General features: G+C 57.0%; 1 protein-coding gene across 1 annotated transcript; it reads right to left on the reverse strand.

The window, feature by feature from the left end:
- Window positions 1–5,599: 5,599 nt before the first annotated feature.
- Window positions 5,600–11,488, reverse strand: LOC119623423 (putative uncharacterized protein encoded by LINC00322). Its single transcript, XM_073010860.1, is given in 6 exon segments — window positions 5,600–6,087; window positions 6,090–6,482; window positions 6,484–6,521; window positions 6,524–6,651; window positions 6,653–9,001; window positions 10,649–11,488. Coding segments are annotated over 5 exon segments (900 nt in total). The 5' UTR covers window positions 6,937–9,001; window positions 10,649–11,488; the 3' UTR covers window positions 5,600–6,030.
- Between the last annotated feature and the right edge of the window lie 4,347 nt (window positions 11,489–15,835).

The following is a 15,835-nucleotide window of genomic DNA, read 5'->3' on the forward strand; positions in this document are numbered from 1 at the left end:
ATACCAGCCACACTGCTGCCCATGTGGGCCTGGGTCTCCCTGGGCTCAGGAGGAGCCCCACAGGTGCTTTATGAGGACGGGCTGGGGAGAGTGGAGGAGGCTTCCCCAGCCTGTCCCTGCGAAGTGCCCGGGTCCCTGCTGTGGCCTGCCCATGTCCCCAGGTGCCTGCATGGCAGAGCCAGGCCACCTGCTGTGCATCTTCTGGCCTTGCGCTGGGAGGGTGGCACTCAGTGGATGCCAGCCGTGCTCCCACCTTGGCCTCCACATTCACTTTGCCACAGGGAAAAGGGGAGTATTGCACTGGCCCAGTGACCCCAGACGCGCTGACCTCACGGGAAAAAGGGGAGTATTGCGCTGGCCCAGTGACCCCAGACGCGCTGACCTCACGGGGAAAAGGGGAGTATTGCGCTGGCCCAGTGACCTCAGATGTGCTGACCTACTGGGAAAAGGGGAGCACTGCGCTGGCCCAGTGACCCCAGACGCGCTGACCTCACGGGGAAAAGAGGAGCACTGTGCTAACCCAGTGACCTCGGACGCAATGACCTACTGGGAAAAGGGGAGCATTGCGCTGGCCCAGTGACCCCAGACGTGCTGACCTACCGGGAGGTGCCGTGGGTCTGCCCTGCATCCGAGTCAGGCGGGAGCTGCTAAATGCACACATTTGGGCTCTGTCCCAAAGCCTCTTGTGGGAGCCTGGAGATCTGCATTTCCACATAGTTGAGGTAACTCCCAGATGATGGATGTGTTGCGAGGCTGGGAATCCCTACATCACCTTCCCAGGGACAAGCTGATTGCACCCTCAGCTCCCCATCCCAGGCTCTGGCTTTGCTGGGGCCTTGCCGTTCCAGCCCCAGGTTCACGAGCTTGCTCCTACAGAGCAGACACCCCTCAGCCCCTCCCTAAGACCTCTTCTGCGTGCCGAGGGAGCAGGCGGATCTTTCAAAGCTTTCCCCGAATGCCCGGGGTCCGCTCCTCTTGTCCTTGCCTGTGAGTCATTCAAGTGGCTCCAGCTCCATGCTTGCCGAGTTTCCTGGGCTTCCCTAGCAAAGTGCCCCAGAATGAGTGGCTTAAAACAACAGAAAGGTCTTCTCTCCCAGGTCTGGACAAAAGAGGAGCAAGATGGAGACACATTCTCCATGAAGACTGAGGGGCGTCCCTCCTGCCTCCTGCAGCTCCTGGCGGCTCTGGTGCTCCAGGGCTTGTTGGCCGCCTCTCCCGATCTGTGCCTTCGTCTTCCCCGAGGAGGGGAAGCACTGCCATCAGCCCCATGTCAGACATAAGGAAACAGAACCAGGGCTTCCGCAGCCATACACACCTTGCCACCGGGGGAGAGGCTGCTGGGACCCCACCCCTGCCCCCCAGGCCTCCTACTCCCAGAGAGGACCCCTGGGAGACTCCGCCCCACCCCTGGCAGGGAGGAGCTGAAGGGTCCTTTGAGCACCGTCACTCGGCAGGCCAGGTCACCCCAGTCTGACTGCAGCCTCCCGAGTCACTCTTAGCTCAGGGAGACACCACATGACCACGTCCCCGACGCGCCCTCTGGTTGGGGTGAGGCTCTGACACCGCGGAAGCCAACAGCGTTTAGACGTCCTGGTTCCCAGTGTCTTGCAACGCCTCGAGCCGTGTTGGGGGCATCCGGCGCGTGTGAGGGCCAGCGAGGGCTGCCACTGTCCGCTGCAGCTCTGCACGAGGAGGGCTGAGGTTGCTCCCTGAGCCTGGTGCAATTCTCAGGGTGCGCATGGGGCACCCCCTACCCCTTGGCCCTCTCCTGATCAGCGGCAGACATTCTGGTCCAACCAAAGGAACTACCTCCCGAGGGCAGAACCAGGCTCCATGTTGGGGTGACTGCCTGCCCTCTGGGTGGGCAGGGCTCTCCCAGCCCCTCTTGTCCCCAGGGACTAAAGTTGGGTCAGAGCCTGGCTATGCATGGGAGGGAGCTAACCTCTGCATCCACCAGCTCTGAGTCAGCCCAGAGCCCTGTGCCCACAGGACCTCCTGGAAGCTGAGGCCACCACATGCAGGCCACTCTCCTGGGTGCTGGCCTCCATCTGCACATCCCTGGCTTCAAATGCTCCTTTTGCCTTCTGGTCACCACTGTGGTTGGTGCTCACAGGACTTCATCACGGACAGGCCTGTGTTCAGATCCTGCCTGGTCCTTGCACCCCATGTCACCCTGGCCAGATCCCCACTCTAGGTCCTCTTATCTGTAAAGTGGGTGGTACAAAGAGACAGTGCATGGAAAGCACCCAGCGGGGCTCAGGGAGACCAAAAATGTGATCCCCTCTCTAAAGTGTCTCTTATTTCCAGGGACCTAAGCGGAAGAAGCCAGTGCTTAACCAGAAGAGTGGGATTCAGGTGGAAGATTCCAGGCACTGGCTCCCCAGGCTGGCTCCTCTCAGGGCCCGGCCAGGGCTGCAGCTGCCCCACCTCGGGGCTCACACCAGGCAAGCAGAGTGGAAGACTGGGATCCCCAACATCCACGCGCTCTGCTGGACTTGCTGAGGCTCGGGGCTGGCCGGGCACTCCCAGGAATGGCCCCCTGGCCTGGGCACTGTCAGGGCCCGAGGGGCACAAACCTCACTCCTCACCCATGGAGCTGGGTATAGAGGAGCCGTTTCATGGTTAGAGCTCCCAACATCCAGACAAATCCCACTGGAAGCCTCAGGGTGGGGAAGCTGCATGTGCAGAGGTCCCCAAGCTACATGGTGCCTCTGGGGTGCTGTTGTTACAGAGCCTCGGGCTGGGATCCTGACTCAGCTGCTCCCCAGCTGGGCTGCCTTCATATTTAAATTTCAGTTTCCTCTTTCGCAAAGTGTCAATCGTAATACCCACGAGTCACCTGTATAGCTCTAGACAGGATTCCGAGAACAGCACCGGAGTGAGGGAGACGCGCTGTTAGCCGTGCAGTCATACAGGAAAGTCCTACGGAACACAGGTGACGATCGCCTTCCGTTCCACAGTCCGGCAGATGTCAGTTCTCACAAATGTTCGTGTCTTTTCTTCCAGCTTATTTTTCATAATAGAGTGTAATACAAATTGGAGTCATCCTGTGCACCTGCTTCCCTTTCCAATTCAATGTATCAGAGCATTTTTCTGTGTCATTAAATATTCCTTTCTGACATGACATGGCCTTATTTCAGGGTTGCTTTAGGAAATGTGGGTTGTTTTTGACTCGTCACTATTATAGATTTATGACACTTGCAGGGAATATTGTCATAAGGGAATCTGCACACTTGCAAGGTTATCTCCTAAACATCCGAGTGAAATGCATGGATGCCTCGTGTCCCCTGTTGCGTGAAAACGTTGCTCTGTCCCCTCCCACCAGTGAGACAAGGGCAGGCTCCAAATCCCCGCACTAGGGAGGGGTGAGCCTTGGGGTGGGGCAGCTGCAGCCCTGACCAGGCCCTGAGATAGGCCAGCCCTGGGGGAGGCCAGCCCGGGGAGCCAGTGCCTGGGATCTCCCACCTGAATCTCATTCTTCTGGTTCAGCAGTGAAGCTGAGCCTCACCAGACCTTTAGATCTCAATTCCTGTTGGCAGGAAAACACTGGGAAAGAGAGAAGGACGACCAGTTAGACGTCACGGCCAGTCAGCAGATGAGACATCAGGAATGAGAGACGATTTGAGTCTCAGTGTGGGGGATGTCCAGGCGAGGTCAGTGGGGAAAATCCAGTTGGTGTTACCCCTCCCCCATGCACCAGTGTACCAGGTTAGCTGCTGTTGGGCACGTCACCTGTCACCAGTGTGTGCACCTTGCGGGTACCACCCTTGGGCGTATCTCAGTGCAACTGGGGACACATGTGGGCGTTGCCTCCATGTGGTGGGAGACACGCCCCTGACTCCAGGGACAAGCAAGCAGCGAGAGGAAGGCTGAGTTTCGTTCCCAGAGCACAGAGCCAGGGCACTCCTCCTGCCAGTGGCTTCTGAGGCCCTCCAGCCCCAGTGACCCCCGGCTGCACCTTCTCTTCCTCAACTCTCCCCTCCTTCATCAGGTTCTCTGAGTCAGCAAGGCTGGGCTAGGAGCTTTGATAAACACACTTCACCGGCGCCAAGCAGCTGGCAAGGGTGCAGGAAGGAGGGGAGGAAAAAGGCTGGGGCCATAACCAGAGTGAGACCTCGGGGATGGGGACCAGCGCTTCAGCAAACAAAGCAGGGATGCTGCAGGTGGGGACAGGGCCCCTCATTCCCTAGCCTTGCACACCTCTGTTTATGATGACAATTTCCAAACATAGAAAATAGGAGAATTGTATATCTCTTATTTCCATCAAAAATTAACAGCGTCGGGTCTTTTGCTGTGAGTGCTTTGTTGCTGGTGTGCGGATGAAATTCTTTTTTCTTTTTTTTCTTTTTTTTGAGACAGAGTCTCACTCCATTGCCCAGGCTGGAATGCAGTGGCGTGATCTCGGCTCACTGCAAGCTCCGCCTCCCGGGTTCATGCCATTCTCCTGCCTCAGCCTCCCGAGCAGCTGGGACTACAGGCACCCTCCACCATGGCCGGCTAAGATTTTGTATTTTTAGTGGAGACAGGGTTTCACTGTGTTAGCCGGGATGGTCTTGATCTCCTGACCTCGTGATCCGCCCGCCTCGGCCTCCCAAAGTGCTGGGATTGCAGGTGTGAGCCACCGCGCCCGGCCAATCCCAGCACTTTCATGAGATTAGCTGGGCTCAGTGGCTCACGCCTGGAGTCCCAGCACTTTGGGAGGCTGAGGCGGGTGGATTGCTGGAGCTCAGGAGTTTTGAGACCAGCCTGGGCAACATGGTGAAACTCATCTCTACAAAAAACACAAAAATTAGCCAGGTGTATTGGCGTACTTGTGGTCCCAAATACTCAAGACACTGAGGCTGGAGGATGGCTTGAGCCCGGGAGGTCAAGGCTGCAGTGAGCCAAGATCATGCCACTGCACTCCAGCCTGTGCAGCAGAGTAAGACCCTGTCTCAATCAATCAATCGTCAATCAGAATGAATAAATAAGTTATGAGATTACATTCACATTTCCAATTCAAATTTAAGATGACAGTGCTACTCTTAACCTATTGGATTTTGTATTTGTGTATTTTTTCTCTTTCGGTAATAATAATTTTGGTTCCTTACATCATTCACATAATTACTTGCTGGCTTTATCCTAGAAGAGGAAAAAATTTAAATAACGATGCCAGACTTAACACTAACACTAAGACCTACTGAACAATACATTTGATTTCCTTGCCATTAAAATACATGCCACCAGTTTAAAAAAAAAGTCTAAATTCTGTACTCTAAAGCCACTTGAAATAATTTTATCTTTGTTTCAGTTATGTCACAAACTCTATATAAATTTCCACTTTCGTTGTTTTCCTTTTCTAAGGATGTTCTCTTTTAAACTTAAATTTGAACACATTCAAATTGTTTTGAATATGGAAAACGTTCACATAGTTCTGGGTCAAACACTAAAGACAACTTATCTTCAGGGCAGCTTCCATTTCTAACTCCACACACACGTCAAGTCACCATTTTTATTAGTTTCTGATTTATCTTTCCAGTGCTTTTCTTTTGCATCTATAAATAAACACACACATATGCATATTTTTACACTTTATTACGCACAAGACGGGTCACTGTGTATTGCCGTCTGCTTTTGCCACTTAACAATATATCTGGAAATGGCGTCTTATCAATCCCTGGAGAAGGGGGCTGGGCCTGGGTTGGAGGGAACCCAGCAGGCTGGGAAGGAGGGGTCTGGAGCATTTTCTTCTCCAGGCAGCAGGAGCACTGGTGGTGGGGATTGACATGGGGTTTCCAGGAACAGACGTTACTGGCATGCTTGAAAGAATATCAGGAGAGAATGTGAGTGCTCAGTGTGGTCCAGGCTCTGATCCTAAGCAGCCTGATGCATCTCAGCTGAGACTGGATTCCTCAGACATCCTGGGGTCTGTAGGATGGCACTGGGCTACATAGCGGCCCCCCTAAACTTACATCTACCCAGAAATGGGGAACGTGACCTTATTTGGAAGAAGGACCTTTGCAGATGTGATTAAGTCAAGGTGAGGTCCCACTAGATTTGTGTGGACCCTAAACCCAGTGACTGGAGTCTTACGAGAGGAGGGACACACGGCAAGGCCAGGGAGAAGGCCACGTGACTCCAGGGGCAGGGATGGGAGCAGTGCAGCCACAAGTCAAGAATGCCAATGGTTGCCAGCAACACCAGAAGCTGGGAAAGCAAGAAACAGATTCTCTTCTGGAGCTGACAGAGCAGGGCTGGCTCTCCTGACGCCTTGAGCTCGGGTTTCCGGCCTCAGGACCAAGAGGGAACACATTTCTGTTGGTCTCAGCTGCCCCTTTGGTGGCACTTTGCTTGGCAGCTGCAGGACACTCACAGAGACGGGATGGTCTCTGAGGCTGATCCCTGCCCTCACACCCCTGACCAGTAGCCTTGTTCTCATCCGAGTGTCCAGAGAATGGGCTGGAGGAGTGCAACGTGGGGAGGTGCAGGCATCCCACTGAGCCCAGGCCGGGTGGTGGCAAAGAGTGGCATTCCCACTGAGGCGCTGGTGACTGCCTGGCCAGCAGGGGAAACTGAGGCAACCAGGATGGCTTCACGGCCAGACTTGGGGAGAATGCACCCATCAGCAGAGCAAGTGTTGGGGGAGCCACCGGGAGCCCAGAAGAAGACGGGGGTGTGGGGTGATGGGGGCACCGGGAGGAAACATCCCACCAGACAAGTGGAGAGGCAGCTGGAGTGTTCCAGGGTCTGGGGCTCGCAGAACGGCTGAGTGTGGGGGTGCTGAGGACTCGGTGCCTGCACACTGGTGTCCAGGCGGCCCTCACTCAGCCAGCTCTCCGAGTCATTTCTACAAGGTTTATGGAAACACAGTTTTGCCCGGGAGGTGTGTGTGTCTCTGGAAGTCGTTGAATGTCTGTTTACAGTCGCCATTCCTGCTGGGGTGATTAAAAGCACCATCGGAGTTGATTGTAGCGTGGGTGGTCTCTTGATCTGGGGGTCTTCTGGGTTGAGGGAGTGCTCTTGCCCTTCCCTTTCTGGTGTAGTGCGAGACTGAGCTGGAGGAGAGAGGCTCCCACACCCACCTGGCCAGAGACCACAAACCCAGATGACCCCTGTGAGGTGGAGTGCAAGGTCTCGCAAACCCAGGGACTCGGCTTGGACAGAATTTCCTGGCTGCTCCAGTCTGGAGGATTCCAGTGGGAGTGGTGGTCATCTACCCGGGTCTGTGGGCCTCACCTGGGGTCACCGTGCATCCTGGCCTGTCTCCCTTCCTCTCCGGATCCCCCACCCCAGGCCACATGCCTCAAGGGACATCTGGGATGGAGGAAGCCAAGGGTCAGGCTAGAACCTTCCTCACCAGATGCGAACACGATGCTTGGCACCCCCACCGAGAGTGGTCTGTGGTCCCCTCCGGTGATGGCTACAGTGTCTCTGAGATATCACTGTCCCCATTTCCCAGATGGGAAAACCGAGGCTCCGAATGGCTGAGAAACGTGCCCAAGTGTCTGAACCTGCAGGCAGTGGGCTGGGGCTCAGGCCTGGGTTTGTGTGGCCTCCTCAGTCAGTGGGGAGTGTGTGTGCATGTGTGTGCATGTGTGCATGTGTGTGTGGGAGTGATGGACAGAGAGGCAGAGTGTGCACACGTACTGGGTCTATGCCCCAAGGGCCATTCCCACCCCTGCCATGGGGATGTGGTGCCCTCGGGGGTCTGCCCTCTGTAACCCCCAGGCATGTGAATTTTCTAAAACTGGCTTTTCCCCTCTTGGCTTCTGTCCATCCCAGATCCAGCATCCACGTACGTTTGACGCCAATGGAAACTCTGCCTTGTGACTCGTGGAGTGGCCTCCGCGAGGGACATGTGACTGTGAGGGGGCCAGGCTGGGCTCACTTGCGTGGAGGGGAGGGGCACGCTGCGGGGGTGGGGGGCGCCACCCCCATGAGGCCAGCCTCAGGGCAGCCGGGGCAGAACCTGTGGCTCTGGGGTAAACGCCGGGGCCGGCTTAAAGGAGTCAGCTCTCTGCAGCCTGCCTTGGCTGGGTGGGAACGAGCACAGGCTTCCAGGCATTTGGAACCCGAGCAGCTGCAAGGACAAGCTGGGGCCTCAGCCTTCCCTCCCCCACCCCAGACCCTCTCTGGCCCCTCTTAACCCAGCCAGACGAGTTGCTTGGGAAACCTGGCCTGTCGCAGGCTGCGGAGAGATCTGAGGAGGAAGGAAACTGTTTCTTAGCACCTCCAGCAGTCCAAGCCCACCTCGAGCCCTCCACGTCCGGGCTTTATCCTCCTTTGCAAGTCTGCTCCTGTTTCTGCGCTTCCAGGAGCCTGGCTGGGGCTGGAAATAGAAATGCATTCCATGCATTTATTCTCTCAACAAATATTTACTAAGCACCTCCTCTGAGCCGCCGGGGCTGGGCACTGCGTCATCCTGCGCCTCCTCGTCCTCCTCCACCTCCTCGTTCTCCTCCTCACCATTGAGCAAAACAGACAAAGCCTGCACCTACGCAGAGTAGATGCCCTAGTGGGGGAGCAAAGGGAGGGGAAGAAGTGCATCTCATAGTACATGGGCGGCCTGAGAGCTTTGACAGGGCGGCTGGGAGCCGGGGGTGGCAGTTCCACCTGGCTATTGGCAGCCCTTGCTCAGACAGTCGCCGGAGGCTGTGAGCCGGGCAGCGTGGAGCTCCCTCGACTGCTGCGTGGAGCACAGACGGCGGCGGGGGTGGATGGGAAACCGTAGGAGTCTCGTGCAGTCATCCAGGCCAGAGAGGCGGGGAAGTGGGCAGAATCCGGATGCTCTCCGATGACAGAGCCCGTGGGGTTCCAGGAAACCAGAAGAACGCGATTCACTCTGAGCAACTGGAAGGATGGCTCTGTCAGCCCCCGAGAGGGGATGGCCGTGTGCAGGGATGGGAGGCGGGGGCGGCTGTGCGCTCAGGCAGGAGGGGTGTGTCTCCCGTGAGAGGCTTGCTGGACGTCTGCTTGAAGGAAGCAGTTGGGGACACAGTCCGGAGGCCAGGGGCGAGCGGGGCTGCAAAGACACCCAGGAGTCACGGAGAGTCCTCACTGCCATGACAAATCTCTTTTTAATTCCTGAGACCCAGGAAAAGCCTTGCAAATGTTTATCTGGCATCTCCCCCCACCGTCCCCACCCTGTAGGGAAATGTCCCTCAGGACTCCGGGGCTGATTTTGAGTCCTCCCAAGGATTCAAAATCCTCCTCGGTCTCCCGAGACTGGAGACACGCTGGTCATGGGTAAGCCTGCACGTCCCTCTCTCTGTCAGCGGAAGCCCCGCCACCCCCCAGGAACCCTGACCACCACAGGGGCCACAGTCTGATCGTGAGGCTGCTCCTGTGGCCCAGATCCTGAAATCAGGAAGAAATTAGATGAGAAGGCTCCTATCCCCCAGTTTCCGGCATGGACACTGGCACCCCACCCTCAGCGTGATGGAAAAACGCCGGGGGTTGTGTCTGTGTGTATGGATGTTTGTGCATTTGAGAGTATGTGTACATGTGTTGTTTGTATGTGCTTGTGAGCATGGTGCATGCATGTGTGATTTGTGTGTGCTGTGTGTATATGCATGAGCATTGTGTGCGTGCGTGTGTATCTGAGTGTGGTTCAGCATATGTGTGTGTTTGTGTGTTATGTACATGTGCTCTGTGGTGTGTGAGTGCATATTATATATGTTTGTGCATGAGAGTTCAGCATGTGTGTATGTTCTTTTGTGTGTGTATGTGTGTGTGGACGTGAGAGTGCAGCACGTGTATGTATGTTCTTGTGTGTGTGTATGTGTGTGTGGACGTGTGTATGTCTGTGGAGCGTGCAGCCTGCATGTATATTTGTGTGTGTGTGTGTGTACTTAAGTCTGGTGTAGGCCAGGTGCAGTGGCTCACACCTGTAATCCCAGCACTTTGGGAGGCTGAGGCAGGTGGATCACTTGAGGTCAGGAGTTCAAAACCAGCCTGGCCAACATGGTGAAACCCCATCTCTACTAAAAATACAAAACTTAGTGGGGCGTGGTGGCGGGCACCTCTAATTCTAGCTACTTGGGAGGCTGAGGCAGGAGAATCACTTGAACCTGGGAGGCAGAGGTTGCAGTGAGCCGAGATTGCCTTTAGCCTGGGCGACAGACTGAGACGCTGTCTCAAGAGTGATCGAGTGACCTCACACAGAGCCCTCTGGGGCTGCACTCCTCAGAGGCAGGGAACAGTGAGTGCGTGTGTGCAGGCTGGGCAGTTGTGGGTGCTCCATCAGCAGCAGGCAAGCATCCCCTGACCCCGGGGACACCAGATATGTCAAGAGAGACTCACCCTCCACCTCCTGGCTGTGGGCAGAGAAGCTACTCCTTAGGCCAGGTTGTGCCTCTAGGGGAGGGGAGGGAGGTCCGAGAGGGTCTGAGGGGCAAGAAGGGGAAGTGAACATCCTCAGGTGAACCACAGCTGGGGTAAGAGAGGGCAGGAGGGGGTCTGGGAGGGCAGCTCCACCAGAGACAACTTCCTGTGAGTGCTTATCAAGGCCTTGGCACATAAGGAACCCAAATGCCAATGGGTTAGCAGTGGGCACAGAGCTGGTCACAGGGTGTGTGGCCTGTGGTCAACAGTTTGGGGAAAGACCAGGATGCAGTGACAGAAGTGTGGGCCATGGCTGGGCAGTGAGCTGAGGGCTGACAGGACTCACCCTGGCCTGTGCTGACTTCCTGGGGTCCAGTGCACCCTGATCATGCAGGCAGCCTCATCAGGATGGGAATGGGGAGCACAGAGGATGATTTCTGCAGGTGGTTGGAAAGCGGATAGCAAATGTCATGAGCTTTCTCTAGAAAATGGCCAGCTTTATTTCCAGCAGTGGGAACATTACCAACACCACCACTGCCGCCACCACCATCACCACTGTCATCAGCATCACCACCACTGCAATCACCACCATCACCATCATCACCACCATCACTACAATCACCACCACCACCATCATCACCACCACCACCACCACCATCATCACCACCATCACCATCACTACAATCACCACCACCACCATCACCACCACCACCACCATCACCATCATCACCATCACCACCATCACCACCACCACCATCACCATCACTACAATCACCACCATCACCATCACTATCACGACAATCACCACCATCACCATCATCACCACCACCACCACCACCACCACCACTACAATCACCACCACCACCATCATCACCATCATCACCACCATCACCATCACTATCACTATCACTACAATCACCCATCACCACCATCATCATCACCAGCATCACCACCACCATCACCATCACCATCATCATCACCATCACCACCATCACCATCACTATCACTACAATCACCACCATCACCACCATCACCACCATCATCATCACCAGCATCACCACCACCATCACCATCACCATCATCATCACCATCACCACCATCACCATCACTATCACTACAATCACCACCATCACCACCACCACCATCACCACCATCATCACCACCAACATCACCAGCATCACCACCACCACCATCACCAGCATCACCACCACCACCATCACCACCACCATCATCATCACCACCACCACCATCACTACCACCATCATCATCACCACCACCACCACCATCACCACCACCACCACCACCACCACCAACACCACCACCACCACCATCACCACCACCACCACCAACACCACCACCATCACCACCACCACCACCACCATCACCACCACCACCACCACCACCACCACCATCACCACCATCACCACCACCACCACCAACACCACCACCACCATCACCACCACCACCACCACCACCACCATCACCAGCATCACCACCACCACCATCACCACCACCACCACCACCACCACCACCACCAACACCACCAACACCACCATCACCACCACCACCAACAACACCACCACCATCACCACCACCACCACCACCACCATCACCACCACCACCACCAACACCACCACCATCACCACCACCACCACCACCATCACCACCACCATCATCACCACCACCACCAACACCACCACCACCACCATCATCACCACCACCACCATCACCACCACCACCACCAACACCACCACCACCACCAACACCACCACCATCACCACCACCACCACCACCATCACCACCACCACCACCACCACCACCATCACCACCACCACCACCACCAACACCACCACCATCACCAACACCACCACCAACACCAACACCACCACCACCACCACCACCACCAACACCACCACCACCACCAACACCACCACCATCACCACCACCATCATCACCACCACCACCATCACCATCATCACCACCACCAACACCACCACCAACACCACCACCACCAACACCACCACCAACACCACCACCACCATCACCACCACCGTCATCACCACTACCATCACTACCATCACCATCACCACCATCATCATCACCATCACAATTACCACCATCACCATCACCACCATCACCCACACCACCACCATCACCACCATCACCAGCACCACCATCACCACCACCACCGTCATCACCACCATCACCACCACTACCACCACCATCACCACCATCATCATCACCATCACCACCATCACCACTATCACCATCATCACCATCACCATCACTACCACCATCACACCATACCCACCACCACCACTATCACCATCACCACCATCACCGTCACTGCCATCACCATCACCATCACCATCACCATCACCATCACCATCACCATCACCATCACCATCACCACCAGCACCTAGCTACTACTCTCAGAGGTAAGGACTGGATATTTCTGGTTGCCCCACATCCTCTCTCCATCCCTCTTCTTGCCACCGGTACTGCACTTCAGAAAGCTGCCTGCTAGGCAGATGACTTCTCCCACTAGGCTCCTTCACCTTTCGGCTTCTGTTTGGGGCTTCAGCCAATCGAAGATGGCGGCAGGACATCAGATTCAGGAAGGATAGACAGGACAGGAGGGGCCTTCTGACCACATCTCTCCAGGAGCACACCCTCCTGCCAGGTGGTCCCTCCCCGGGGCTCTGACCCCAGCTCTGGCAGCAGCTCTCTTTCCTTTGCTTCTTTGGTTCTGGGGGTGGTCACACCTTCCACTACCACAGGCCCCTTGGTGTTTTTCCCTCAACCTGCCAACACCTCTGAAAATGCTCTTTTCATGAACAAATCTCTTCAAACACCCCCAGTGAGTGGGCCATCTGTTTCCTGCCCAGACACTGAGAGATGCCTGTCTTGCAGCATGCCAGGATGGCACACGCAGCCAGGGAATCCCAGCAGCACCTGTGCAAGGCCAGCACCATGGCAAAGCGTCTGGCATCACCCGTGCCCGCAGCGTCCAGGCTGAGCTCAGGGCCGGGGCCTGTCTCAGGGCTCTTCAGGAGAGCCAGGCCTCACACCGACGGGGCCCGGGCAAGCTCCAGAACCCAGGGGTGGTGAGAAGGCAGGAAAGATCCTGGGAATCAGACTGGCCAGGTGCTATGCTGGAGGGGTGAGCTGCTGCAGGTCCCAGAACCTGTCCTGACTGCCCCAGGCTGTGATGACCTGACTGAGCTCTGGTGTCCGAGAGCCTTGGAGAGAGGGCAAAGAAAGCCCCTGGTCACGAGGACCCACCACGCCATGCTGCGCCATGCCACGCCAGGGCAGGTGGGGAACTTCCAGGCTGGCGCCTCTCTCCTGTGCATTGCCCGCCTCCCTCCCTCCATCCCCTCCTGATTCCCATCCTGTCCTTCCCCTGCTCCCATCCCACCTGTTTTCACCAAAGGAGCTCCCTGGTTTCCCAACTCAGAAGCCTCTGATGGGATAGGCGTGAGCGGTGCCAGTCCCTGCTGTCCATTGGTCAAGAGCTCCAAAGAAAGCAACCCCCAGAGCCAGGGGACAAGGAGGCACCTCACTGCATCCTGGGCTGGCCCCTCCTGTTCCCTTGACTCCGGGACTGGAGCCCAGAGTGGCTGCTTGTCCCGGGAGGGTCTGCAGAAGCAGGCGGGTGGGACTCTGTCATTTCTCTGCCAGCTACTTCCGGAGAGTCCACCACTCCTGAGCCTCAGGGGTGCCCGGACAAACCCCAGCAACGGCCATAGGCTCTGGTGGGGGACGCTGTCCCAGGCAGGAGGAAACTGGCTTCACTGCACAGATGTGGCTGGAAAGGAAGCCTGAGTTTCTGGGGTGGGTGGAGCCCAACTGGGGCTGAGACTCCACTTTCCCTCCCCTGGGACCCCAGCTCCTTCCAGGGTCTGTGTGACCCCGTTTCCTTCCAGGTCTGGATCCTTGGCGTGCCAGCAGCCTCCGTCACTCTTCCTTCCTGCGGCCTCCGCAGGTCTCTCCCGTGGCCTCCTTCCTCGTCCTCTCCCGTTCTTCTCCGCAGTAACACGGGCAGCTGCCACCTCCAGCCCCTGCTGACCACGGCTGTGAGAACCATCTGGGGGCAGGTCACCCTTTCCCGGAGCACACTCTCATCTTGGGACTGTGAACTACCCCCAACGATCTGGGAGGTGTCCCAGGTGCCCCTGACAAAGCCCCCGTTTTTTGGAATCTCATATTTTTATGTGAACAATCCCAGGGCGTCCTCCTCCACTGCCCTATCAACACTGGCGCTCACGGGCCGTGCAGCCTCCTGTCAGCCTCTGCCTACGAGGATAGCGCTCTAAGAACCAGGCGTCTCCAGCCTGCGGCTCTGCCTACCCCTCCCGGCCCATCAGGATGGACACGCATGCGCATCCCCAGAGCTCAGTCGAGCGTGACCCGCAGCGTAGTGGCCCCAAAGATGACCACGCCCTAATCCTGGGACCTGTGAAACTGTCTCACCTTACATGGCAGAGGGGAGCTGGGGCAGGTCCCTACCCGGCTGGCAGTGGAGAGGCACCTGGATTCCCCGGCTGGCCCGGGGTGCGCACAGAGGGCAGGGGAGGGCGGACACCCAGCATCAGACGCAGTATGAGGGCCCCGCCCCCGACGGCTGACTTGGAACTGAGGAAGAGGCCGTGAGCAGGTGGCCTTGGGAAGCAGGAAAAGGCAGGGAAGGGGCTTCTCCCTGAGCCTGCAGGAGGAAGGCTGCCCAGCCCACACTCTCATCTCCGTCAGTGAGAGCTGGGTCGGGACATCGACCTCCGGAAGCCTGAGAATGGATCTGCGTGTTCCAGCCACTGAGCGTCTGGCCGTCTGTTACCACAGGGGCGGGGAGACATGGACTGAGCAACAAGCCCCACGGGAATCTCAGTTCTGCCCCCATGAGTGTGTGACCAAGAGTGGCCACAGCCTCCCTGAGCCCGGAATTCACCACCTGGAACAAGGTCTGTGAAGAGCCAGACTGGCTTAGGGAGACAGCACGATCGCACGTGGTAGGACGGCCTCCTCCATCAGCGTGGCACCTCTGTCCCGGGACATCACCAGGTGTGGGTGGGCTGCAGGGGCTGAGGAGAAGGGACAGGCTGGGAGCCCTGAGGAGGGACAGGTGTCCTCCAAAGATGACCAAGGCGTGAGCATCTGCCTCTAGGCAGGGCTCCCAACCTCACACCCCAAGGGGGCTACAGGTCAGTGGAGCTGTTGGTCCCACCTAGCCTGGGACTGGACAGAGCCCCAGCAAGGAACCTCAGGGGCACCCAGCTCTCCTTGTGGCTGGGAACGGGATCCAGTGAGCAGGCTCTGCCCAGGGTCTTTAAACACGAGTGAGTCTGTCCTCAATGTTTAAAGCCAGCCCTGATCACCAGCAGAGTCCCCTCCCCAGACTGGGAGCTGTGGCCCTGGCATGCCCCCTCCAGCCTGGGGAGAGGGGCCGTCTTGGAGCTCAGCCGTCAGCCGAGGTGGGGTGTCTGAGCTGAGGAGCAGAGGGCGTCTGCAGAGGTGAGCTGAGGGAGGCAGGTCA

The sequence above is a fragment of the Chlorocebus sabaeus genome, chromosome 2, assembly GCF_047675955.1.
Source record: "Chlorocebus sabaeus isolate Y175 chromosome 2, mChlSab1.0.hap1, whole genome shotgun sequence".
Classification (NCBI taxonomy): Eukaryota; Metazoa; Chordata; class Mammalia; order Primates; family Cercopithecidae; genus Chlorocebus; species Chlorocebus sabaeus.